The sequence below is a fragment of the Agelaius tricolor genome, unplaced genomic scaffold (genome assembly GCF_023055355.1).
Source record: "Agelaius tricolor isolate 1412-34295 unplaced genomic scaffold, bAgeTri1.0.p SCAF_24, whole genome shotgun sequence".
NCBI classification, from domain to species: Eukaryota; Metazoa; Chordata; class Aves; order Passeriformes; family Icteridae; genus Agelaius; species Agelaius tricolor.
Window position 1 is genome coordinate 3,170,505 of NW_027269284.1, and position 26,693 is coordinate 3,197,197.

Sequence of the window (26,693 nt, forward strand, 5' to 3'; positions counted from 1 at the left end):
CCTGGCTTGTGGGAAAAGAAATCCCAGTGTTTCCAGCAAGCTGCTGGCAGTTTGCTCAGTACAAGAGCTGGATTTAGATGCACAGGTTTTAGATGTGCAAATTGAAGACAGTGTCTGTTGAGGAAAGTATTGCAGATAAGAAGTGTTGACCAGAAAATTTGTTTCATTTTAAAGAATTCATTTACCTTAAGCAAAAAGAAATCAAATGCAGAAGGGTGGGTTTGGCCAGGGTGAGGGATTCTTTCAAGGGGGAAGTTAAGAGAAGTTGGTCTGACCATGATCTGCCCCATTATCCACAAAATAACTTACTTTGAGAACAAAATTACCACCAAGTCTGGTATAAGAGCTCTTTATTTCTGTGTCTAAAACACAAAGAAAGGACTTGCATTTCGACATCAGAACCATGCAAAGCACCTACACACCAAAAATGAGATACTGAACGAGTGTCTCTCTCCTGCTACATGTGGAAAATTTAGGCAGGAAGACTCCATTTTCTTGTGCATTCTGCTCTATCCTTCCACAAATCAACCAGCTCTGAGGGGTGATAATTAACCTTCATTGCAAACCAGATCATTTGCCACTGAACACTATTCCATGCTGCCCTAAGCTGCTAAAATATGCTCCTGTAAGCTTCATCAAGCACCCAGTTCTGCTTTTGGTCTAAAAGGACAAAGTCCCGAACGCCTCCAGCTACAGGACAGACTTTAATCAGAGGTACTGAATTAAATGACAGCAGAGTTTGGCTCAAAGGATGAATGTCTCCTCCATAGAGAAGCCCACAAAAGGCCCTTATTAGTTTCCCAGAGAGGGGATGTAGAGACCACCCTAGGCTCAGAGAATTGTCATGTGCACAGAGGACAACCAGACATCCTGAACTATTAAAAAACAGTGGTATAGAAAAATAAAAGGCATAAAATACTGAACCAAAAAGGTTCCAAATAAGGCATCAGCAGGTCCCAACTGGATGTGCTCCTGTTACATACATCACCCTCCCAGCCAGGATAGTTAGGAACGATGCATTAGGATTGTATTTCTGACCTCCATCATTAAGTGCTACGAGCAACCAGAAGGGTTCAAGTTCTCTTAGAAAAAAAGAAAAACAAAAAAAAAAACCAAACCTCCAAACACAAAACCAGGGAGTAATGTTTTTGGTTAAGTATTTCTTAGAAAAGAAAATAAAAACGTTAAAGCAATTCATTGAAACGACTCATTAAAAAAAGACAACATTCCTGTAAAGTAAAAATATATATATATAAATAGAATCTATTTTTTGTTTGTTTGTTTTTCTTTAAAAAAAGAGACATTCAGTATCACATCAGCAGATCCTGATGGGCTTTCCCGCGGGTCTCCTGCGACGGCCGCCGCTCCTTAAGGCAAAGGTGGGGTTGGCACGGGGGGACAGCGGGGTCCCCTGGCAGGCAGGGTCTGTCAGCAGGGCGGCTTCTCCCGCACGCTGACCGAGCCGTCCTCCATCCCAAAGTACACCCGCTGCGCCATGTCGATGAACAGCCCCGTCTCCACCACACCTGGGGAACGAGAGGCCACTGGTTACTGCCACAGCCACCATTCCTGCATCCTGTACAGTACTAATATAGTGTACAGTTACTGCCACAGTCACCATTCCTGCACTCTGTACCTGTACAGTACTTATATCCTGTATAGTTACTGCCACAGTCACCATTCCTGCATCCTGTACCTGTACAGTACTTATATAGTGTACAGTTACTGCCACAGTCACCATTCCTGCATCCTGTACCTGTACAGTGTTATATAGTGTACAGTTACTGCCACAGCCACCATTCCTGCATCCTGTACCTGTACAGTGTTATATAGTGTACAGTTACTGCCACAGTCACCATTCCTGCATCCTGTACCTGTACAGTGTTATATAGTGTACAGTTACTGCCACAGCCACCATTCCTGCATCCTGTACCCTGGACAGTGTTATATAGTGTACAGTTACTGCCACAGCCACCATTCCTGCACTCTGTACCTGTACAGTACTTCATATCCTGTACAGTTACTGCCACAGCCACCATTCCTGCATCCTGTACAGTGTTATATAGTGTACAGTTACTGCCACAGTCACCATTCCTGCATCCTGTACCTGTACAGCACTTATATAGTGTACAGTTACTGCCACAGTCACCATTCCTGCATCCTGTACCTGTACAGTACTTATATCCTGTATAGTTACTGCCACAGTCACCATTCCTGCATCCTGTACCTGTACAGTGTTATATAGTGTACAGTTACTGCCACAGCCACCATTCCTGCATCCTGTACCCTGGACAGTATTATATAGTGTACAGTTACTGCCACAGCCACCATTCCTGCACTCTGTACCTGTACAGTACTTCATATCCTGTACAGTTACTGCCAGAGTCACCATTCCTGCATCCTGTACCTGTACAGTACTTATATAGTGTACAGTTACTGCCACAGCCACCATTCCTGCACTCTGTACCTGTACAGTATTATATCCTGTATAGTTACTGCCACAGCCACCATTCCTGCATCCTGTACCCTGTACAGTATTGTATCCTGTATAGTTACTGCCACAGCCACCATTCCTGCATCCTGTACCTGTACAGTATTGTATCCTGTACAGTTACTGCCACAGTCACCATTCCTGCACTCTGTACCTGTACAGTATTGTATCCTGTACAGTTACTGCCACAGTCACCCTTCCTGCATCCTGTACCTGTACAGTACTTATATCCTGTATAGTTACTGCCACAGCCACCATTCCTGCATCCTGTACCTGTACAGTACTTTATATCCTGTACAGTTACTGCCACAGTCACCATTCCTGCATCCTGTACCTGTAAAGTACTTTATATCCTGTACAGTTACTGCCACAGTCACCCTTCCTGCATCCTGTACCTGTACAGTACTTATATCCTGTACAGTTACTGCCACAGTCACCATTCCTGCATCCTGTACCTGTACAGTACTTTATATCCTGTACAGTTACTGCCACAGTCACCATTCCTGCATCCTGTACCTGTAAAGTATTATATATATATATATATACTATATATATATAGTATTATATATATTATATAACCTGTATATATTATATATATACAGTATTATATTTATTATATAACCTGTACAGTTACTGCCACAGGCACCCCCTGCACTCCGTACCTGTACAATACTTTATATCCTGTACAGTTACTGCCACAGTCACCATTCCTGCATCCTGTACCCTGTACAGTACTTATATCGTGTACAGTTACTGCCAGAGTCACCCCCTCCACTCTGTACCTGTACAGTATTTATATCCTGTATAGTTACTTGTACAGTACTTATATCCTGTACAGTTACTGCCACAGCCACACCCCCTGCACTCAGGTACAGTATCTGCAGGGAACCCCCAAGGAGAGGGAGGGAATGATGCATCCTGTTGCTGTCATATTTTCTGAAAAAATCCTCTTTGCCCAGGATTTTTCTCCTGAGAAGCTTCAGAAAACTATGAAAACAATAATTATCTGATTGCTTTGGAATGTGGTCTGGAGATTGTTTACCAACAGGTGGATGTTTGATTGGTTCCATGTGAATTGTTTTAACTTAATGACCAATCACAGCCAGCTGTGTCAGACTCTCTAAGGTACCAGTTTTCATTCTCATTCTTGTAAAGCCTTTTGTCTGTATCCTTTCTCTGTTTTCTTTAGAATAGCATTAATGTAATATAATGTAATACAATGTAATATATAATATAATATAATGTAATACAATGTAATATATAATAGAATAGAATAGAATAGAATAGAATAGAATAGAATAGAATATATGCAGCCTTCTGAGAACATGGAGTTAGATTCTCATCTCTTCCCTCATCCTGGGGACCCTCATAAAGACCATACCATCTGACTCCATCTTATCAGAAGGCTAATTAATTACTTTATTATACTATCTTATTCTATATTATATTACACTATATTACATTACATCTAAACTGAATCTGCCAAACACTCAACTCTGCACACTCTGCTCTGACTCTTGTGACTGTCAGCCCACAGTCCTCACACACACACACACACACTGATAGACCCTGATAGGCCAAGGAAACACAACACCATCACTCTGGGTAAACAATCTCCATATTGCATTCTACTTTTGCACAAACACAGGCACAGCAAATAAGATAAGAATTGTGTTTTCTTTCTCTGATGTTCAGAGAATGTGAAACCCAGAAATATTCTTGGGAAGAATTGTGCCTTGCTTTCCTCTGTGAAGAGAAATGTGGGGACACTCATGTCCTCTGCTCTGCCCTCTGTGGTTTTGCTCCTTCAAAAGCACCAGTGCCTCCATCAGAGGTTTGGAGAAGTGTCCAACCTGGATCAGCCACACTGGGAGCTTCTGGGAAGTGTTTTTTGTGCAGCCACTTCCAGCAAAAACTCTCCAGAGATTGAGGAACAACTCCCAAAGCTCCCCCAACATTCACGCTGCCCCACCACTGTTGCACCAACACAGCCACGAGAAAAGCATTTTCTGCTATCTGATGACCCATGGGAGCAAGAGGAAGCTGCACACACCCACAGGACTGGGGATCACTCTCTTTGCCTTTAAACTCACCTGAAAGACTGAAAGACTTCCCTGTAAGAGATCACCTGGCTGACATTTGTTCAAATGTTAAAACTCAGCAGCTCTGGTGCTACCTCTGCAATTTGTAGCCCATTTGTAAATGTACTTTTGATTGCATTTAATTATGGGTGCTCTGTCACCCTGTTCTTCTAAGTTCTTCTGATGTTTACATTTTGGTAATGGAGTTTCTGACACACTTTTCATGTAAATAATGATTGTTTTGCATTCCTTTCTGGAGGAGGAGAGAATTGATGGACTGTTGGTTTGACCAGTGTGGTTGGAGAGGTGGCAATTTCATCCTCCAATCCATGGTCACTTTTGAAAGTCTATCAATGTTGGAGTTTGGAAATAAACTGCCCTCTTTTTATCTTGGACATCCCAGCTTGTGTGTGTCATCCATTTCATGTCCTGTTGTGACAGTGCTCCTAACTTCACAGTGATCACTGACACACAGCCAGAGACCAGGAAGGTGGACAGAAACAGAGACAAGGGCTACCACAAGCACAGGGTGGCCAAAACCCTTCTACCAGCACTGCATTTATGCCTTAAGAGCCACACATTTAGGCTCATCTGCTTCTGGGGAGGGAAGAAGCTCTTCTTCCCTTAGCAGGTCCATTTCTGAGCAGGAAACAGGTCCCATTATTTTCTATTCCTTTCTCAAACAACAAGAAATGCAGGGAGGAGGGTCCTGCTGTGCAGAGCAAGCAAGCACTGTCTGCTTCTTGCATAGACACAGCTCTAATGATACAGAGATTTGTACAGCCATGGGCAGCAACTGGGTTAGGATATGGAGCACTGCACCAGGGCAGCCCAGACCACCAGAGATCCCTTCCAACCCCAACAATTTTGTGATTCTGTGATAAGCACTGCTGGAGGAAGCAAAACCACTGACCAGAGCCTCTGCCTGGCTTGGAGTTTCAGTTGTGGAGCCAGGACAATACATGGCTGCTTTGTGGGGATGTTGGTGTTTGTGCAACAAGATCCCAACCTGTTCCTGCATGTTCTGACAACACACGAGCAGTCAGTGAAGGCAGCTGTGTGAAGGCAGGACTGCAGGGACAGGCTTTGCCAAGATAACCAGAGAGACATCCAGATGCTGCTTCCCTGAGTTCAGAGAGTGCCAGTGCCCTGGGTGGCTCCAGAGGCAGCTCTTGCCTGGGCAGCAGGTCTCATGCCAGGCAGGGGTCCTTGCAAAGAGGCTGTTTTGTTTGCAAACAGAGCACTCAGCCACTGCTGCTCGAGCCCAGCAGGAGCTTGAGTGCACTCCATCCTCACAGCAAGGCCAGCAGGGAGGGCTTCCCAGTGGGAATGGGATGCAGAGCTGTAAGCAGCTCCTGGAAAATACCACAGCACAGTGCAAACCCTCCCTCCAGAGTGCACTGGTGTTTCCACTAAAGTCCCTCTCTAAATGGGCACAAGGAGAGTAAGGAAGAGGACAGGACTGTTGTGCCTAATGGGAAACAGTGTCAACATCAACCAGCATCACTCCAGGTTTTCACCACCATGTGGGAAAAGCCCCATGGGCACAACTGTACCAATTGAGCTGACTGCTCTCTTGAGTAGAAACAAATGCAGGGACCTGCAGGAGGGCAGCAAATACACACACACACACATTCCCTCACATCCAGGAGACAGCTGCCACAGTCCAGGTTACTTATCACACACCAAGCCTCAGCCAGCTTTTGTGGCTTTTAAAGAATCAGACATCACCTGGTATCATTTTGATAGCAGAGTTCACTTCACGCCACTCGTGAACCTTGTCAAACTTCCAGTCCAGGATGAAGTTCCCATTGTCTGTCACCACAGGGCCCTGGAAGCAAACCCAGTTGTCATGGCATGAGCCCTGTGTCTCCTGATCCCAGCCAGGGACTGTCACAGCCCTCACTGGGACCAGCTGTCCCCACTGCAGTGGCTTAGAGTCATCATTCACAAAAACTGGGGCTGTCCTCACAATAAACTTGTCACCCCCAACTTGAGACCCTCTCTGGCAGCTCAGACTGCCCTGCAGCCCCCTAACACCCCCAGACCCAGGCTGGCAATCCCTCTGCTCCCTGCTCCAGAATGCTTCTTTAGGAGTCACAGCCAGAGAGGCTTTCAATGAGCAGCCTGAACACATAAATACCCAATCCAGTAACCTAAGTGTAATAAAGAGGAATTACACAAGATGTCACTTGTGGGAGTGAAAGCCCAGATGTCACCAGATGAAGGGCCAGACCTCTGGTCCTCCCTTTGCCCACGTTCAGGAGGGTCCCCAGGGAAGCAGGCTGACAGGGACACTCACTGCTTTGTTAACAGCCATCCGCAGCTCCACGACACCACCAAATTTTTTGGTCAGGGCTTTGGTGACAGGGACATAAGCCATGGGGATGACCTCGATAGGAACTCCCTTCTTCCACTGCTCCCCAAGGCTGTCAGATTTTTTCCTGAGGGCACAGTTTGAGGTGGGATTAGTGCTGGACATTCCACTGCTGACACCATTAACAGCACCCCAAGCCCTTGGCAAACCCCTCAGGCACAAGGCTCAGGAGGACACAGGGTGAGTCCATGTGTGCCCTGTGCAGCCAGAGCCAGTCTAATGCACAATGCTCTATCCACTCAAAAGCCCTGTTTTGACATGCTTTGGACAAACAGAACAGGAGTTGTTTTTTCCACAGCCCCATGGCTGGAAAATTTATCCCATGCTGACAATCACTGAGCTCAGAGAGCAGAACTGCCACTTCCCCACAAGCTCTGCTGACTCCCAAGCAGGCCTGCTGAGTTGAAAATTAAGAAAAAAAGATAAATTGAATTGCTGAAATACTGGGAGCCAGGCTAATTTCTACCCATTCCTGCTCTCCTGTAACCATTGCAATGACAATAATGGCCTAGCACAGCACCATCTGAAACCTCCCATGGAGGAGAGAAAGGTATTATGAACAGTAATATCTTCACCTGTAATCAGCAATAACAATGAAGCACTTTGCAAATCCTGCAACTATCTTCTCCTGTGTCAAGCAGCCACTGCAAGGGGGAAAAAATAAAAAAAAAAACAAACCAGAAAACATCAGACTGCTCCCCACTGTGCCTAATGGCCTTGAAATCCAGTCCCCTCTAATATGTTCTTGCTGGTTTTGGTGCTGCCATTGCCCCACCCCTGATCCTCCTGATCCCCACCCCTCACTGTGTGCCCCTTGTCCCTGGCCAGGAGCCATCTCCCACTGTGGGTGCACACAGAGCCCTGCACAGGATCCCCTCCAGCCCAGCCCTGACACCCAGAGCCACACAGGGATGCTCAGAGCCCCCACCACCAGCACTGGGACAGACAGACAGATGGACAGCAAGGCTCACCCGCCACCTTTGATAAGGTTGAGGTCAGAGTCCACCTCATCTGCTCCATCGATGGCAACATCAAGCTGTGGGGAGGGGAGGAAATGGCTGTGGGAACCCTCCTGTGCAGCATCCAGGCCCTGCTCCTGGGGCAGCTCCAGGGCTGGAGTGTCCCAAGCAGCAGTGACAAATGTCATCAGAGGTGGCACCACCTTGGTGCAGCCTGACCAGACACAGGTGTCTGAAGGGCCAGCCAAGGACACCCTGAGACCACCCAAGCCCCTCCAACAACCCCAGGCATGTGAGAGGAGGAGAAACCCAAACCAACTGCTGGCCTGCAAGGCACATCTCTTCAGCCTCTGGTGTTCTTTAAGGACCAGCATGCCAGATTTCCCCAGGAAAAATCTCTGACAGTTCAGCAACATTCCTGTCTCAAGCCTCAACTTGGAAGAGATGCCAAGCACCTGGAGGCAACACAACCCAGGAGCCTTCTTGCCACCTAAAGGGACAAGAACTAAGAAAGGACTTGGGGGAAAATTAAACTAAACCTGTTCAAATCATTAAGGTTAGAAAAGACCTTTAAGATCATTGAGTCCAGCCATTCAACAAACCCTGCCAGGTCCCCACTAAACCATGTCCCTAAGCATCAAATCTACATGTTTTTTGAACACTTCCAGGGATGCTGATTCCATCACTGCCCTGGGCAGCCTGTTCCAGTGCTTGACCTTTCAGTGCAGAACTTTTTCCTGATATCCAATCTGAACCTCCTGTGGCACAACTTGAGGCTGTTTCCTGTTGTGCCAACTCAAGTTCTGCAGTGTGGCTGCCCAAACTCAGCCTCAGGGAGGACTAAGGAGCCCGGACACTTTCTGAAGGACCAGGTGAGAGAAGGTCAGCTGAGGTCTCACCTCTGGGGCCCCACTTACCTCTGGATTTCGGTCCAAGTCACTCAGGGTTAAGCCATTCTGCAGGATCAGCTGACGAGCCTGTGCACCAAGAAGAGAACAAACACCATTTACCAGTGGCAGGAAAGGAAAACAGACTCTTGGTGTCCTACCCTGGCTGCAGCAAGGATGGAGCCTCCCTGGGAGAGCTCCACTGCTCCACTCTGAGCTCGTGGAGAGGCTGCAGCAGGAACACACAGCAAGGAGAAAGTGATGTTTCCACACCAGAGCAGTTTAATCAAAAGAAAATCCTGCTTCTGATTTGAACTAAAATGTTCAGGTGGTATAAGAGAACTCCTGGGTTTGGGTGTCTCCATACTAAATAGCAGGAGGCCTCATCAGCTTGGTGGGAATCACTTTTATCTAAGCACTAAAGCAGATTTGGAATTTTTAAATTCTGTGTTGTTTCAGCTTGGACATCATTCTCCCTCACACCCATCCAGCCCTTCTTATCTCCTTCAGTTGAAAAATGGGACCAAGAAAATTAAATATTTACACCACAGCAATGTGGAACTAACAGAGAAAATATTTTTCATTTGGAAATAAGCTAAAAAGTAAATAACAAATGCACAGCTCGTGGGAAAAGCGTGGGAAGCTGCTGAAACAGCTGCTTGGTGGCTCTGATCTGGGTCTCCTGCAGTGGCCATGTGTTTCCCTCTAGTGGCAACACAACACAGGGCACCCGGAGCTGCCCTTGGCTCAGCCCCTCAGCTTGAACAGGCAATCACAGAATTGTTTAGCCAGATTTCCTAACACCAAGTCCAGCCCTTAACCCAGCACTGCCCAGGCCACTGCTAAACCATGTCCCCAAGTGTCACATGTACATGGCTTTTACATCCCTCCAGGGGTGGTGACTCCACCACTGCCCTGGGCAGCCTGGTCAGTGCTTGACCACCTTCTCAGTGAAGAAACTTTCCCTAATATCCAATCAAAACCTCTCCTGGCACAACTTGGGGCCATTTCCTCTTGTCCTGTTATTTGTCACTTGGGAGAAGAGACCAAGTGGCTGCCCCCTCCTGTCAGGGCATTGTGGAGAGTGAGAAGATTCCTTTTCTCCAGCCCCTCAACTGCTCCTCATCACATCTGTGCTGCAGAGCCCTCCCCAGCTCCACTCCCTTCTCTGGACACCATCCACCCCCTCAGTGCCTTCCTTGTCATGAGGCACAAAACTGAACACAGGATCCAGGTGTGGCCTCACCAGTGCCCAGCAGAGAGGGACAATCCCTGCCCTGGCCCTGCTGCCACTATTGCTGACACAGGCCAGGTGCCCCTGGCCTCCTTGGCCACCTGGGCACACGATAGCTCATGTTCCCAGCACCCCAGGGCCTTTTCTGCTGGGCCACTTTCCACCCACTCTGCCCAGCCTGGAGCTCTGCAGGAGGTTGTTGTGGCCAAAATGCAGACCCAGCAGCTGGCCTTGCTGAATGAAGCTCAGACCCTTGGCCTTGGTCCATCCATCCATCCATCCATCCATCCATCCATCCTGTCCAGATCCCCTGCAGAGCCTCCCTGCCCTCCTGCAGATCAACACTCCCACCCAGCTTGGTGTCATCTGCAGAATCTCTAACTGGTTGAATTTTCCACGTTACAAATCATCATTCAAGTGAGATTCCCTCCTTGCACAGACTCTGCTCAGTCTGAACTTGCTACCATGCTGCAGCTAGACCAAGAAACCCCAGTGCAATAGCCTGGATCAGCTGATTCCCCTGAATTCTACCCACTAAGACTAACAAAGTGCATCAGTCACAGGTACTGGCATCCCAGAAACATTAGAATTAGCAGGTGGCACTCCTGGTAATGAGATAAGATTTGAATAGTTTATCATGGCATTTCATAGCATGCAGTTTTAACACCCATGGGCTGTGGGGCCCTAAGGACTCACAAAATGATAGGAATAAAAACCAGTGGGTTGGCATTCATCACATGGTGTCCACAAAAGGAGATTTCAGGGATCTGGAAACCCAAAGCATTGAGAAACACTGTGCTGCACATGCAGGCCAGACCCTGAACAGGCTGAGTCAGCAGTGTGGCAACGAGGTGGCTTGGCTCTCTCCAGGCTCTGCTTGCAAGGCAAGGGGAGCAGTGGGAATCAGAAGCAGAGCTCCCATCACTGAGGGAGGGAGGAGTGGTGGTAACTGCACAGCACTGGACAGGAGCAGGCCCACTCCGTGCTCCCGGCACACGTCCTGGTGAGAGGAGACAACGCAAGCACCAGGGACAGATACTTACCCTGCTCTAGCTTTACTGGTGGAGATGGATTAATGCCCTGACAACAGGGAAGGGAGGAGTATAAAAGCCCACTGAAACCAACTCTTCCTTGCCAGTGACCTCAGGCAGCCATCTACACCTGTACACAGTGAAAATAAAATGCTGTTTTGCTGAGCTGGGAACGCTCCACTCGGAATTGGTTGAGGCCTAAGGGACTGCAAGGGATTCAAGGCAGCCCCACGTTGGGAATTTTGGCTCCTGCAGGTGTACAATCCCTCTCTTCCCTTTAACAGCAACTTTTTGTTTTACTGGTAAGAAACTCCATGGTGTTAAATGAACTATGACAACATTTCAAGGCAGGACATGCTCCAGCCCACACTCACTACAAGAGCTTCATCAATATTTTCTTTAAGAACGAATGGCTGGACTCAGAGCACTTCTCCTAACTTCCAAGGGGACATGGAATTTCAGGGTGGGAATCATTAGAGACAGATCAAAGACACACTCTCACTACAGTCTATATAATCAACAGAAGTACCAATATAGGTTTGGGGTTTTTTTGTGACTTTCTGGCCTTTGCAGCACCTTGCACCATACCCCAGTCACCTGCAACAGCTGGGAAGAGAGAGCCCTGTCACCCCCACACCTAAACAGCTGCAGGGTAAGAGGATGTTAGGTTTTCCTAAGATTTTAGGATAATTCAGATTGGTCTCTATCCATCCAACCTCCAGGTGAAAGCAGGGTCAGCTCCTAGGTTGCTCAGGGCTGTATCCACCCAGTCCTTGAACACCTCACAGCACAGGCTCTGCCCTGCCTGCCACACTGTCTGACTGCCCTCACGGTGACAAGAGTGTGACAAAAGTACAGTCCCCAGGACCGTGAGAAGGACACATGCCCAATCCTTGCCTGGGGTATTGCCACCCAGCCTTGAAAACCCTTCAGGTGGTGGTTCCCACTGTGTCACCTCTGCCTGCCCAAAAGGAGGTTCCCACCTCAGGGAGCAGAGGCAAAGAGACCAAAGCCAGTTGCCAAAGGCATGGGAGATGCTCAGAAGCCTCCCCAGGAGATCTGTATTCCTCCACCAAGGCAAGCTCTCCTTCTCCCTCCAGCCCTCTCAACATCCAGCTTGGTATGAACCAATTCCTGCAAAGGCTGCCCAGCAAACAAGAGGTTAAGCCAATTTCTCTTCTGCAATTTATCAAATCCAGCTGATGCATTTGAAGTTCCTGCTGAAAACACAAGAGCTTACTATTATTCTTTACAGCTGTCAGGGCTGGTACAGACTCAAAGGAGACAAAGTGTCTCCAGTGAGCTTTGCACTGAGTCTGGTTCACCACTAAGCAGCATTTTCCTGCAAGTGGGATCCAGAGGAAGCCACACACCAACCCTGACACAGCCAGCCTTACCACACTGGCTCCAAATACACCTCCCAGCCCGAGCTCAGGTCAGGCTAACACAGCACCATCACCTTCTTTCTGTAGGCTGCACCATGAGTGCTCTCACTGGTGCTTTTGGTTCATTCATACCACTGTGACCCAGAGAGGGGCAGGGTGGCCTCTCACAGCCCAGGGGAAGATGCCCTGCAGGAATTTTTGGACTGGCAGGAAGCAAAGGAGGAAAGCACTCACCTGAAAGGATGTAGGGATGCAGACAATGGTCAGGTTCTCCTCCTTAACTCGCTCAGCTGCAGGCAAAAAGCAGAAGCCTTGGTTAGTTCATTGCACAAGGCAAAACCACAGCAACTTTCTCTTTAAGAAACCTCAGTTTTCAGCCCCCCTGATTCACTGCAATTACTTGCTTGGCTTGCAAATAACTCAGTCACGCTCAAAATGCAAACAGGTGCCCCCTCCATAGGCTGAGGCTCAGTTTCAACACAAATGTTTCAACACCCACTCTGACCCAGCCCAAGCCACCATGAACCATTAACCTTTATGTCTCCAGCAGCAGAGGAGCCCCAGCAGCAAATCCTCACCTGGGAAAGGAGCCCCATCCCCTCTCTCACTCCATTAGACAGGTTTTTGCTGCTCTCCATGTAAACACAGAGCTCCAGCAGCTGTCTGAAAGGTTTGCTGGCTTGTTGCCCTGGGGACATCACATTAATTTATTATAGAACATTTAAATATATAGCAGAGAAAGAACTAATAAAGTACAGTATTCCATTAAATGGAAGGAAATATTTCCTCCCCCAGGCTAACCTCAAATGACTAAAATCTATTACTAAGATATCATTATGGATAAAATGTTATTTTAGTAATTACAATACCCAGGCACAAGAGCCAGCAAGAGCTCGTGCAGCAGAGCAAGCACATGAGCTACATGCTCCAAGGTAATGCTGCTGCTGGAAGGATTGAACATGCAGTACATGAGGCTGGATGTTCTTACAAGCCACATCCCAGTTCTAAAGCAATCAGGAGACATGAAAAGCCAGAATGTGCAGCCTGGAACAGCCACTCCTCTTCAAATACAATAGCCATTTATTTAGAGACTGATTCTGTGCTCAAGGAGGGAGTGGTTGCAGTACTGAGCCAAGCCCAGAAGGCTGAACAGCAGCTCCCAGACAATGAAGTGCATCACACACAGAGTGGGGAAATGGGTGACAAGGGGCAGCCCCAGCCCTGCTGTGCCCCTGTGCTCAGAACTCAGCCTGTTCTGGGCTGCAGGACAGCTCTGCCCAAGGGAGCTGGAGGTCACCAGGGGACTCCCCAGACAGGCAGAGCCACCCAGGTGGGACAAACTGAACTGTGCTGCCCAGGGAAGTGGTGGAATCTTCACACCTGGAAGTGTGGATTTAACACTTGGGAGTATGGTTTGGTGGTGAACATAGTGGTGCTGTGTGGGATTTGAGGATCTTGAAGATGTTTTCCAACCTTAATGATTCTCTGATCCCCCTCTGTAGCCAAGCAAGACCCCTGAGAACAACAGGGTTGATCCTGCACTCCCAACCCACCATGGCCCCCACAGCTGCTCTGCTTTGCTTCCAAGGACATCCAAAGTTCAGCACCTCCACAAGCAGGGCTGAGACTGCCCTGCAAAGGAACTCTGAACCTCTGCACTCTCTGTAATGAGCCATGAGAGTAATTACACTCGCTCTGCAAAGCTGCATTTGCCTCACTTGAATATTTTGCTGAAATTCTCTGAATCACTCCCTGAGCAAAGCCCTGCACCTGGAGCAAGCAGGTAAACCTGGCTGCAGGGTACATTAATAAAATGCAGCAGGATTTCACATTCCTCCTTTTCATTACACCTCAGCAGGGCCCTCAATGTGAATCCCATGGATGTGGAGAACAAAATGAGCCAAAGGCAAACGGGTTAAAGGAAGCAGAGCAGCTGCATGGCCCCGAGCCACACAGCAAGCCAGCACTGGGCAGAGCTGGCAAAGCTGGAACCAGACCAAGGAGTTCAGCTCCAGTTTGTGGTGGATGCCAGTGGAGAGCTTTTCCTGGCTGTCAGGAACAGGTGGCAAATCATTACCTCCTCAGGACTCTCAGGCTATAAATTTGGAGCCCAAGGCCCAGTTTTAACCTTCAGCTTCAAGCAGGACACAGCAGCCAGTGAACAGACCCAAGGCATCAGCTCTAACTCAGCATACAGGTGATTTTAGGGTGTTTTCAAGTAGTTGGGGCAGATGGAAAAGGAGATTTTTTGTGGTGGGGGGGGACAGGAAGGGGAGCATCCTACCTAATCGTTGCACCGCGTGTACAATCGTAGATCCGCTTCCGATCCCAAGAACTTGATTGTTCTGCAAATCAAAGAGAGACAGGGGAATGCTGTCACTGGAGGCTCCAGACTCCACCTTCCCAGTAAAACTGGCATCATGACCACATGCAAGAAGAGCCTTGTCCAGGGATGCACGTGGACACAGCATCTCAGCACTCTGCAGGCAAGGGAGGGAACACGCTGTGCCAGCGAGGGCACGGCCATGGTCTGCAGCCAAGGGATTTTAATCAACTCTGCCTCTCATTAAAGGACATGTGCTTGCTAATTACCAGCACAGTCCGATCTCAGGGTGTTCAATGCACACTCACTGGTGGTTGCTGGCATTCCATGAAAGCTCTCCTGCCGGAAAGCTGTGAATTTCAGACAATACCACAGAGGAAGAAGGGGAAACAACCTCAAGATAAAATCTTCCCAAGGAAGCCACACAGTAAAAGGCTGCATTAGCTGCCAACCATATCATTAGTAAACAGCACAGATGCACCAGCAGCCAAAGCAGAGAGCACAGCAGCTGTTCCTGTGAATAATAAAGAATATTTTCCAAAACAGAGTGTAAAGCTGCCTATAGGAGAGTCCAGCAAAACTTGGAATGTGGGTGAGCCTGGCAGCATGTGCTGAAGAGGATGAAATTTTAACCACAGCTCCATCCTGGCCTTTCTCTGCGTATTGCCTGATTAAAGAAGGATCACTGCCTGTCACCTGTAACACAGATACACTAAAAGGTGCACACAGCACCTAAAAGGTGCTGCAGGCTGAGGGTGGATGGGTGCACTTGTGTTACTTCTGCAAGACATGTTCTCTGCCACGTCAGTCTCTGTTTATCATCAACTCAGTTTCCCATCCCCTGTAAGTGACCCTGCAGCCTTCTGCACTTCCCATTTTCAGTGTATTTCATTTTCTTTGGATGGGATCCAAAGCTTAAATTGACTTAAAGAGGCCCAGTATCACCACAGAGACTTCAGATGAGGAACATATGAAGACAACCAGAGATGCAGGCACAGAGCTGTTGTGCATTATCTCTTGGACATTAGACAGATCTGGAGCTCTTTCCTCATGTGCAGCAAATCCAGAGTTGGGTAGCTGTGGAAAAAGCCACACCTGCAGCACTTCAACCAGCTAAAATCTTGCTGTCACTCAAGTTTACCTGGATAGGTGGAGTTCAAGACAGGTCACACTCCCCTAGGATTAGTCATTTCTCTTGCTTCTGCAATTTAAAAGCTCAAAGAAAACAGAAGTTCTCTAAAACCAGAGGCTCAGCTTCCATCCCAGCCCTCACTGTGACTCTGCAGAAGCTGGGCACAGCAACAGGTCCCAGCTGCACACCTGCAGTGTGGCCAGCAGACACCAACAGCTCCTGAGGCTCCTGTGTCACCCACCCAGCAGGCAGAGCCAAGCAAGGCCAGCCAAGGCCAGGGCAAGCAAAGCTGTGCAGAGGCTGGCAGGACATGGGCAGTACCAGCGTTCCCAAAAGACATGTTCTGACCCGGGGAGAGGCAGTTTCTTCTCTTTGCCCTCATTTCTGTAGGGTGGGACAGCTTCTTGGAGCAGCTGGGTACCCTAAAGGGATGGGGAAAGCTTCAGCATGGGCAACTCCACTGTAATGAGGCAGGGAGAGCTTACAAGGGTCCCAGTCCATGCATTTATCAGTGATTACACAGCTGAAGACCCTTTTGGGTGAAGTGGGCAGTGACCACAGCATTTTCTCAGCCAACCCAAGGGCCTAAAGACACTGCCCAGCACCACAGAAGCCAGCAAGGCAACACACATGGAGCAGCACCAGCAGCACACAGGCACTGGCCAGTCCCACCTAAGTTTCCAAGGTCAGAGAACAAAGAGCTCTATCTAAAAGCAGTAGATAAATACAGAGCAAAGCCCAAAGTTTGCTCAGTACTCTCTGGGGCAGTAGGACATAGGGCAGTAGCTGTATTTGCATTTCCAACAGAGGTGCTCACAGGGCCTGCCCTCAGAGGTGTTGTATAAACTCAAAGCCAGCTCTCCCCAAGCAGCTTACAGCTCTAAAGCCCCAGCCCTGTGCCAGCCCCACTCCCCCAAGCTGTCACAGCCCCACAGCCCATGGCCTCTGAGGCTGAGCAGCTCAGTGTCCACTCCAGAGCTGGGGAACTCTGCTCCTGCAGCTGCCCAGGGACAAGGGCTGTGGGTAAACACATGGACCTAGCTTTAATTAAAAAAAAAAAAAGAAAAGAAAATAAACCCAGAAAAGTTATCCTGTTCTAATCCCCCCTCCCACACCCAGGTTTACATGTGGCACACAAGGAGCTGCTGTCCTGGCAAGGCAGGGATGGGCGTGAAGGGGGATGGCAAGGGAGGAGCCTCATCCAGGACCAGTCCCAAGCCCCCAGTGCCACAGATTTATGGCACAGTTAAGCAAGGGAGATTTGTCCAGCAGAACCAAACCCTGGTGTCTCCCACACATCCCTGCTGTGCAAGGGAAGCCTCAGCTTTGCTTTCAGAGGTAGCATTGCCCCCTGTGAGAGCTCTAACAAGCAAACACAAAGGTATCCATTGCAAACAGCAGCTGCCCCCTGCCAGTGCAAACTGACAGCTGAGACCATTCAGCTCCTGGGCAGCGACTCTGAGTCCCTTCTCCACTACTTCCTGAAGCCAACTTGCACAAGCATCGATTGGGGTGTTACCTCAGACACTGCCTGATTTACTTAACCAGCATCACAAGCTGGACATTGAACTTTAATTAGCTGGGACACAGACAGAAACATTATCCTGAATTTGCCTGGCAATAAAACAGTACAAAGGCCATCGATTTCACTATTAAAAGTCCAAAAGTACTGGTTTAACCCAAACCAGAGGAGCCCCCATTTATGATACCTCACAGCAACAGTGGTGTCTTGGCTCCACACTTTGTGAGATGAACCCTTCCTCCCATGATCCCTCAATGCACAATTTTGGGTTTGCCTTGGGTAAGAAAGGGGATTTTTATGCAACTGCCAGAGCTCCCAGGCTCCCCCATCTCACAGACTGATCACTTTTGACGGTGTTGGCCCGGCAGGGGCGGGTCTCACACACATGTGGTTGTGCTCTCAGGCAGGTACAGACTGCTCAGAGGAACGGGGCTGCAGAACAAGCAGAACTTTCGTGGGACACAAGGGAAGCCATCAGCAACTGAAGCTCAAAACTCTAACCCAGCGAGGGGGGAGCAGGAAGGAAAAGGGATTTTTTTCCTCCCCTAACTGCTAATATCTACATTCTTAGCAGGAACTCCTCACCCCGATTTCAGCACTGCTATTGCGAAAGGGCTGGCACAGAACCGATAAAGCCCTGCGTGACTGGAACCGTTGATCGCTGAGCTTCCCAACCAGGCGGTGCCAAACCCCAGGCAGCTCCAGCCCTATCTGACATTCATGGGGCTGACTCCAGCCCCTGGCTGCACTGCCCTCCCTGCAGAGGACACAGAGAATCCTCTGGTCAGGGACTGTTGCTCCTTGCTTGGGTGCTCAGAAATGGGGTGTAGCAGCAGCACATCCTGGATTTGGAGAAAGGAGCAGTACCTGGCATTAGCCTGAACTCCCACCACAGCCCAGCTTGCAGGAGGGTGTACAGTGAAAGTTTGGAGGTGCAAGACGTTACCCCAAATTCGGCATAGACAGAACTGAGCTGGATCAGGCATGAAGCTGCTGCTGAGGAGGCATACACTGGGGAAGGAAAAGCTGTTTTCTTCCTTCACCTCACCTAAAGGGAGTGAAGTCAAAGCACAGGGTCCCTCTTTGCACCCAGGACTGTTCATGCTCCAAGTAGGGGGGGTGGGGGGGGTATTCTCAGTGCCCCCCACTGCATCCATGTACCTCGGGGCTGCTCTGTGCGCTGCAGGAGTCCATGCCTATCCCTGCCCTGCAAAGTTCAGTTCATTCCATGGCCATTCCATACACTGGGGAGTCCCAGCACTGCACAGCCTGTGCCTGCACCTGGAGCTGCCTCACACAGCCCTGGGTCTGGCCGTGCACTGGAAGGCTCCGTGCACACCTATGTTTTGTGGCCGCTCTGTGTTTTGTGTGGTCCCGGCACCCCAGAGTTGCACGGTCCATCCATGCACCAGAGATTCTGTGTACTCCACGGCTCCTCTGTGCATTGCGGGGTCCCAGCACCCCAAAGCCTATCCCTGCACCCGGAGCCGCTCCATGAACCCAGGGCTATCCACGCTCGGGGAGAGTCCGTGGCTGCTCTGTGCTTTGGGGTGTCCAGAATCGCTCCATGCGCCCCAAGGTCCGTCCGTGCACCGGAGGACTCTGCACTCCCTGCGGCCGCTTCGTGCTTTGCGGAGTGCCGGCACCCCAGAGCCGCTCTGTGTGCTGGGGCACCCGTGCATCCCGCAGCCCGTCCATGCACTGGGAAGCTCCGTGCACTTCACTGCCACTCCGTGAACCGGGGGGTCCCGGCACCCCACAGCCTGTTCCTGCAATCCAGAGCCGCTCCATGCGCTGCGAAAATCCGCGCACCCCGCGGCCGCTCTGTGCTTTGTGGAGTCCTGACACCCCGGACTTGCTCCGTGCAACGCACGGCCCCTTCGTGCATTCAGAGCCCCTGCACCCCAGAGCCTGTCCCCGCTCCCGGAGCCGCTCCACGCAGCCCGGGACCGCCCGTGCCTCTGGAGACTCCGTGCACCATGCGGCCGCTCCGTGCATTAGGGGGTCTCTGCATCCCGGAGTCGCTCCGTGCACCCCGAGCTCTGTCCGTGCACTGGGAGCCTCCACGCACCCCGTGGCCCCTCGTGCATTGGGGATCCCGGCACCCCGGAGCCTGTCCCTGCACTCCGGGATCTCTCGGTGTCCTGGGGGCTCCGTGCACCCCAGAGCCTCTCCATGCGCTGAGAAGCTCCGTGCACCCCATGGCCGCTCAGTGCACTGAGGGGTCCCGGCACAGCAGATCCTGTCCCGGCACCCCGGAGCCGCTCCGTGTACTGGGGGTCCCGGCAGCCCAGAGTTTGTCCCGTCACCCTGAAGCCGCTCCATGTACTCCAGAGCCACTGCATGCATTGGGGGAGCCCAGCACCGTGCAGCCACTCTGTGCTTTGGGGGGTCCCTGCAGCCACTCTGTGCTTTGGGGGGTCCCTGCAGCCCGGAGCCCCTCGGTGCACTGCGGGTCCGTCCGTGCTCCCGGAGGCTCCGCGCACCCCGCGGCCGCCCCGCGCTCCGGGCGCTCCGCGCACCCCGCGGCCGCTCCGCGCCCCGGGGTTCCGAGCCCCCCGCGCCCCGCAGCACCCCGGGCTGCCTCACCTGGACGTGCTTGTCCACGGCGGCGAAGGCGGCCCGTTTCTTGGCCTCCTCTGCCATGGTGCCGCCGAGCCGCCCGCGGGAGAAGCCGCGCCGCGCCGCCGCCCGCCCCGTTCGGACCCTCCCTGGCGGCCGGGCAGCCAGGGGCGTGCTCCGGAGCAGGGCGAGCCGGCCGGGGAGCCGCATGCCGGCGCGGCCCGCCCCCGGGGGGCTCTTCCTCACGGGCTGCAGGCCTGGGCCGTGCCGGCTCCTCTCCTCCTCCGCCTCCACCTCCTCCTCCTCTTTCTCCTCCGCCGGGAGGCTGGGACTTGTAGTGCAGCGAGCGGCAAACTACAGCTCCCACAATGCCCGACAGTCCCCGGAGCCACTTGTTGCATCGATGTGTAAGTACCGAGTACTTGCTAAGTACAGAAAGACCCATTTCCAGAGGCTGGAAGGGTTCGGGCATTTCCACAAAGAGCAGAGGGATGCGGGGTGTGCCACCGGGAAGTGCTGGGGAGGAGGAAGGATGGTGGAGGAGTCCCTGCAGGAGGCCAGGCAATGCACTGAGCTCAGGGAGTTACTGGAACTCTGGCCGCGCTGCCACAGGTTCTGAGGAAGAGCCTTTCTTTGACTTTCACTTAAACTTTAGCACGATCTCCCTCGAAAGTAGCAACATGGGCATGAAAAATGCCAGGGGGCCTCTGGGCACATGGTATCAAACTGCACTTAGTCCCTACCCCACCCTGCAGGCGTGGGGTAACAACACCCCACGGAGATCTCCTGTCCTGAAGCACACGGAGCCGTTTTTTATTTGCCATTTTCCCCTCTACCCTGGGTTGACCTCTGATGAAATTGTTTCTGAAACATACTAGAGAAGCACAGCAACCTTGAAGTCCCTCTACAGCAGCATTTTCACTCCTGTGAGCCACATTAGGACCATTCACAAGCACCTCAGTTTCTCTGCAGCTGCAATCCCACAAAGAGGGATGAGAATTGCAGGTATTTACCCCTTTACTACTCACTCCAAGGTCAGGCCACAATTCGTAGAGAATAATCTTTTTATTTGCTCAACAGAAAAGCTGCCGCTGACTTCTCTTTTTTAATTCTGTGTATGACTGGCTTGCTTTTGCTGCCAACCTCTGATTCTGCTGTGATTTTCAAGGACTAGAAACATTTCCTTTTGTTCTCCCTGGCCCGGCACATCAGCCCTTGAACAATGGGGTGGGATTTCAACAAAGACTCTATTATCATTGCCCGGGTTTATCTCATCTCGGTGATGCCTTACCTTTCTGTACAGAGCAGGTGACTCGATTTTAAGAGCAGCACGTGGTTCTAGGCAGTGGTTCAGTCTTTTCTGCCAGCTGGCAACGATTTTTCCTGCAAGTTACCCATTTGAAAGGGTAAATATCTAGTGGGATATACATTCAGAGGGAATCAGACCCAAGCACTGCTCTCTTCCATGATGCAAGAAGGGTAAAACTGAAGGAGCAGCTGAGTGAGCTTTGGGAGACATTACAAGAGCAGGTAGTGACAGGAAAAGGGAGAATGGCTTTAAACTGAGAGGAGGTTTAGATTAAATATTAGGGGAAAAAATTTACTGTGAGGGTGGTGAAGCACTGGAACAGGTTGCCCAGAGAAGCAGCGGCTGCCCCAGTGTTTAAAGCCAGATTGGAAGGAGCTCTGGGCAATTTAGTGTAGTGGAAGGTGTCTGCCCACAGCAGGGGGCTGAAACGGGATGATCTTCAAGGTGTTTTCCAACCCAGGCCACTCCTTGATTCTATGATATTCTGTTCCATATCCTAAGTATTTGACTGAAATGAAGAACAGTCACTAGGGTTTTATGTTGACTCAGGAAGCCCATCCTGGGCTTCTCTCAAATCCCATTGTTGTGAGGAGTGTTAGTGCAGAAGTGTGGGGTGACAAAACTGTTGTACCCTCAGAACAATGGCTGATGGCTTTGGCTTGAAAAATATCTTGCAGTGCCTGGGGAAACACAAACATTTCCACTTCTAGATAATAACCTTTCTATTAGCAATTTATTTGAATCTTTTGGTGAGTTACAGCTCCAGTAAAAGCAGAAAATCTTTCATTTATGCTGTGCTGAGCCTTGCCTGTGCACTAAAAACTGGTATTGGGCATTTTAGAAACAGATCTTCTGTGAATTTCAGCAACAACCAGCTCTGTTTGCAAACAGCTCAAAGTCCTTTTGTACAAGCCTGGTTTTGTCCCATGTCAAAGCTTCTCTGGGAGCCAACTCTCACCCTGTGTGCTTCAGTGCCAGGAGGTGTTTGAACCTGCTTTGAGCAGACATTCCACCTGTCAAACAGCAACTAGGAGGTGTTAACCCTGACAAAAGCCACGCTGAGGAATGGAGCAGCTCAGCCCTTTCAGGCTGTCAGGGCGACTGCGTGACTCCGGGTGCTGAATTCTGCATCTGAGGCTGAAATTACATGGTAGGAAAATTACATGGTAGCTGAGATAACAGCTTGCTGTTGACAAAAAGGGAAGAGCCTGCTCCTCACTGCCTTCAGTCACCATCCACACACAGCCTGGCTACAGTTGATGCTGGTGCTGGCATTCCCATCACCCTGTGCTGATTCACCTTGCCATGAAGGCAAGAAAAGGCAGCTGCTTCTTGCTGGGTTAGTGAGGTTGAACTGGGTCAGCCACACTTAATATATCTCTCTGAAAGGGAGTTTTGTAACTGTCTTAAGCTGCCCTGGTCTGAGACAGGAAAAAAAAAAGGAGCATTCCCACCTTATGGTCCATCACTTGCCATTTTCCTGCTACTTCCATGTGTTGGCAGAGAGCTGATCTTTCTGACAGGTAAAGCAACCAAAAAAATCAAGGTCAGTTTTCCTTGACTTTTCCTGAGGAAGGCAGCAAGATTGATCAGCTGGGAGAGGGAAGGCAGTGGGACCATCTTCCATGGCAGGCTTAACCCAGCCTAAAGCAGCTGGAAAAGTGCATTCTAACCCGAGTGAAAATCTGGTGAAGGCACCACCCCTCTGGGTGGCAGATGTGCTGATCGAATTACCTACTCCTCTCTCACTGATTAGGCATGAAACAGCTAAAATCCAAGACCCATGACAGTAAGACTTCACCAACAAACTGGTGAAACCAAGTGGAAGATGGAGATTTCCCAGACAAACTCTCTTTCTGGTTGGTAGCAGCACTCCAAGCCTGCCACATCCCTACAATTTACATTCCTGCAACCTAATTTTTTATCCTGCAAACTCCAGTTCAGTGACATTTCCTCTGAATAACACCTGCCTCCCTGCTCGTCTCTGGTTTGATCTGTCGGGGGAAGAATTACTCGGTTTTACTCTGCGTGTGAGAAGGCATCGGCAGAGGTGCCGGTATGCTAATTGCCACACACGCAGATTTTGGGAGCTCTGGATTCTCCTGGAAAAGGGAGGCGCTAGGAACGGCCCTGGGCACAGGGCAGCCACGAGGTGGCACGCTGGGCTTTCACTGCCGCGCCCGGCTCTTCCAGGAGCAAGTTATTCGGGAAAAGCAGGCAGATCTTCAGTGGAGTTATGTAAAACACCATTCCTGTTAACATCCATCCATCCTGCAAGAACAGGCTTTGATTTCCACATAAGTGGCTAGTTAGATTCAAAGTTATTGTCATATGACTGAAATAGATCTCTTATGTCAGTCAAAACAGAATGGAGGATGTGAGTCATGCTTTGCAAAAAGCAGGAAGTTTGGTTTTGTTGGCAAAAATTTTTAATACAGAGAGAAAATTATAGGGCTGCGTTGCCATGTTTGTCATAAGGATTCGAGAATAACGTTGTCCATCCCTTGGAGAAATGTTTCCAAAACAAGAAAAATAAGAGCTTTTTTGCATTCTGATTATTATTCATTATTCCTCGGTGCCACGGAATCTAGGAGGAGTCTAGAAAGAAACGTGTGCTCGGGTGAGAAGTGCCAGATCCTCCCCAAAATAAAAGGCTGCGATTGGGAGGCTGCCGCTCTGGGGCGGGGGTGGGAGGGAACGCAAGGGAATGAGGTCATGCTCATGGCGTGAGAGGGACCCGCACGGGGTGGTTGTTGTTCTGCCCGAAGCGTGATAAACCTTCGTGACCCAGCACAAAGGTACACATGCAAATCTAGTCGTGACGTATCCCAATATTCTGGAAGTTTCTGGGGTCTGTGGTTATGTCTCTGTGTCCCTCAAATGACTGGTGGGACAAGAGAAAAGTTACTGTAAAAAGCATGGCAAGGAATCAGCTTTTCTTCATTGTCCAGGAATATGATGGAGTTTAAAATTTAACTAAATTTACCCTTCAACGTGACTGTTCAAAACATCACCATGCAAAAAAAAAAAAAAATAATTTAAATGGAGACAGGTGCAGGGGAGGGCAAGTCAGAGCAGAGAGCCAAATGTGTAAGAGAAGAATAAAAGCCTTTGGCTTGGTTTGCCTAGAGAAACAAGGAATTTGATTACTCTTTATAAACATATGAACGGGTAGACACTCAAGAGAGAGGAGTTATCTAAATAAAGAAAATAGTAGCACAAGAACATATGGGTGCAATAATAAAATGTCATTTAAGTTACTAAAAATGACATGTGCCATTTGGCAGGTGGCACAGGGTAAATTCTTTTGGACTTTGTTATAATGAGGGAAGTAAAAAAACCCAAACGAAGATCCCTGGATTGCAATTCAGTGGTTGGCTGGGGAGCAGTGTTTGTGACCTGGGTTTCCATACACCTGGTACTCTAAAAGAGCTGTATTTCCAAATCATCAGAAAATAAGAGTGCAAGCAGGAAAAAAAAATTAGGTACGAGTCTAAAAATGACAAGTATGAGCTCTTTTTAAAGAATTCATTGGGCAATCAAAGAGCCACAACTTCAAGAGAGAAAAAACATTGCCAACTCTTGTTTTATTAATGGACTGGAGATTGTGAGTAAAATTAAAAAAGAAATAGCCAAAATGGAGAAAGCAGGAAATAAGGAAGTGTTGGTATAAATGAGAAGCAGAGTAGTTATTGGAAGTGAAGCACATCAAAGGAAATCCATAGCTGGCAAGGCTAAATCCCAGAAAACCTAGAAGTGAATGGTACAGGCCCATTACTAGATGGACATGATTAAAATGTCAATAACAATGCAGAAGTGTTCATTGAACATTTATGATCTATGTTTGTAAAGAAGCAGGAAGATACATGCCTGGGGGGGTCACCTGACAGTGATGGGATTCATTTCAGTGCATTAGTGACCAGTGGAGCTCTTGTTTTCCAGGGATAACTGTGACCCAGGAGGTTGGAAACAGCTGACTGCAGACTTGTGTGTTGACATTCCTCTTGAGTGAGCCTTGATTGACCAGGGCAATTCTAGGAGGCTGAAAAAGTGCCAGGCTGTTGCCTGTCTTCAGGAGAGGAAGGCTGCATGATATGGAGTAAATGTAAATTTAATAACATCAGATCTGTGGATAATGTTCTGGATAAACACCAAAAAAGGGTGTTATGTCACTCATTAAAGAATTAGTAATGCCAGTCAGAGTCTAATAGAAATCTCATTTCATGCTTCTAAAAGACAACAAATAATTCCATTTCCTCCGAAAGGAAGGAGAGCTGTAATAAACTTTTAAAAGCATTTTTACTTAGAACTGCACAATATTTTAATTAAACAGGGTAATAAAGCATCAGTGAAGAATACATTAAACACTGGTCACAGAGATTATTTTTTTATAAGTGGTTATAAATCACTATTGAATAAGACTATGTCTAATAGGACTCTCCAGGATCATATGTGCTGTACTACACACATACGTAATCAATATTTTCATTAGTCATTTGGAAGTAAATACAAAATCAGCCCTAACCCAATTTGCAGATGACATCCTCATCAGTCGGGTGGTACCATCAGGATGACAAAAGGACTGTTCTTCAAAATATGGTAAACTGGGTCTGGAAAAAAATGGAGAAAACTAACCCTGAAGGGGGCAATTACATATCATACATATAATTTATATCAAGTATACAATGAACAGAGACTCACAGAATGACTGGGGTTGGAAGGGACCTCAAAGACCATCTCGTTCCAGCCCCTGCCATGTGCAGGGACACCTTCCACTAGCCCGGGTTCCTCTGAGCCCCATCCAGCCTGGCCTGGAACACTTCCAGGGACGGGCCTTCACAATTTCCCAGGACACATCTGCGAACACGTGGAGGCAACAGGACTTTAAAGTACCTCAGAGGCTTTCTGGGGCTACTACCACACCTGGCCGAAGTGCTGGGGCTGCCGGTCCTGGGGCTGTGTGTGCTGGGGTGGGGGGGGCACAGAAAGCCCTCACAAAGGTGGGGTCACCTGGGGTGAGATCACCTCGAGTCAGCACAGGGCTCATTTCGGTACCAGGGTTAGGGTTACCTGTACCGCCCAAACAGCCGGGAGGGCAGCACCGAATGACAGAATCAATTCGGCTGGAAAAGACCTGTTAGCTGACCGAGTCCCAGGTCCGTCCCACGGCCCTCAGCGCCGTGTCCGCTCTGCCCTGGCCACCCCAGGGCGCTCCCTCCCTCCCGGCCCGCTTTCCGCCCGACGCTTCCATTCCGCTCAGGCCTGGGGGGAGGCGCTTTCGCGCCGCTCCCCCCGCGCCGGGTGGTGCGCGCCGCTGGCCCCGCCCTGCCGGCGCCGAGGAACAGCCACGTCTCCAGCCCGGCCGAGGAAGGGGCGGGGCCGCGCCGCCCGCGCGCCAGC

At 49.6% G+C, this 26,693-nt stretch overlaps 1 protein-coding gene and 2 long non-coding RNA genes across 4 annotated transcripts; 1 reads left to right on the plus strand and 2 right to left on the minus strand.

Annotated features, from left to right (window-relative positions):
- Window positions 1-333: 333 nt before the first annotated feature.
- Window positions 334-20,277, minus strand: RPIA (ribose 5-phosphate isomerase A). The gene is made up of 9 exons (XM_071447281.1): window positions 20,012-20,277; window positions 14,730-14,790; window positions 12,680-12,735; window positions 8,826-8,885; window positions 7,921-7,985; window positions 7,525-7,593; window positions 6,875-7,016; window positions 6,304-6,403; window positions 334-1,526 (listed from the first exon to the last, which is right to left on the minus strand). Exons 1-9 carry the CDS (start codon window positions 20,192-20,194, stop codon window positions 1,429-1,431), a joined length of 834 nt encoding a protein of 277 aa, XP_071303382.1. The 5' UTR covers window positions 20,195-20,277; the 3' UTR covers window positions 334-1,428.
- A 32-nt stretch (window positions 20,278-20,309) lies between these two features.
- LOC139599769 (uncharacterized) lies at window positions 20,310-25,489 on the plus strand. Its single transcript, XR_011682302.1, has 2 exons — window positions 20,310-20,391; window positions 25,236-25,489. It is a non-coding gene; the product is annotated as an uncharacterized lncRNA (long non-coding RNA).
- Window positions 25,253-26,530, minus strand: LOC139599768 (uncharacterized). Of its 2 annotated transcripts, XR_011682301.1 has the most exons (4): window positions 26,364-26,530; window positions 25,995-26,150; window positions 25,819-25,903; window positions 25,253-25,378 (listed from the first exon to the last, which is right to left on the minus strand). It is a non-coding gene; the product is annotated as an uncharacterized lncRNA (long non-coding RNA). The 2 variants fall into 2 exon arrangements; XR_011682300.1 differs by lacking the exon at window positions 25,253-25,378 and having other exon boundaries at window positions 25,576-25,903.
- Window positions 26,531-26,693: the final 163 nt, after the last annotated feature.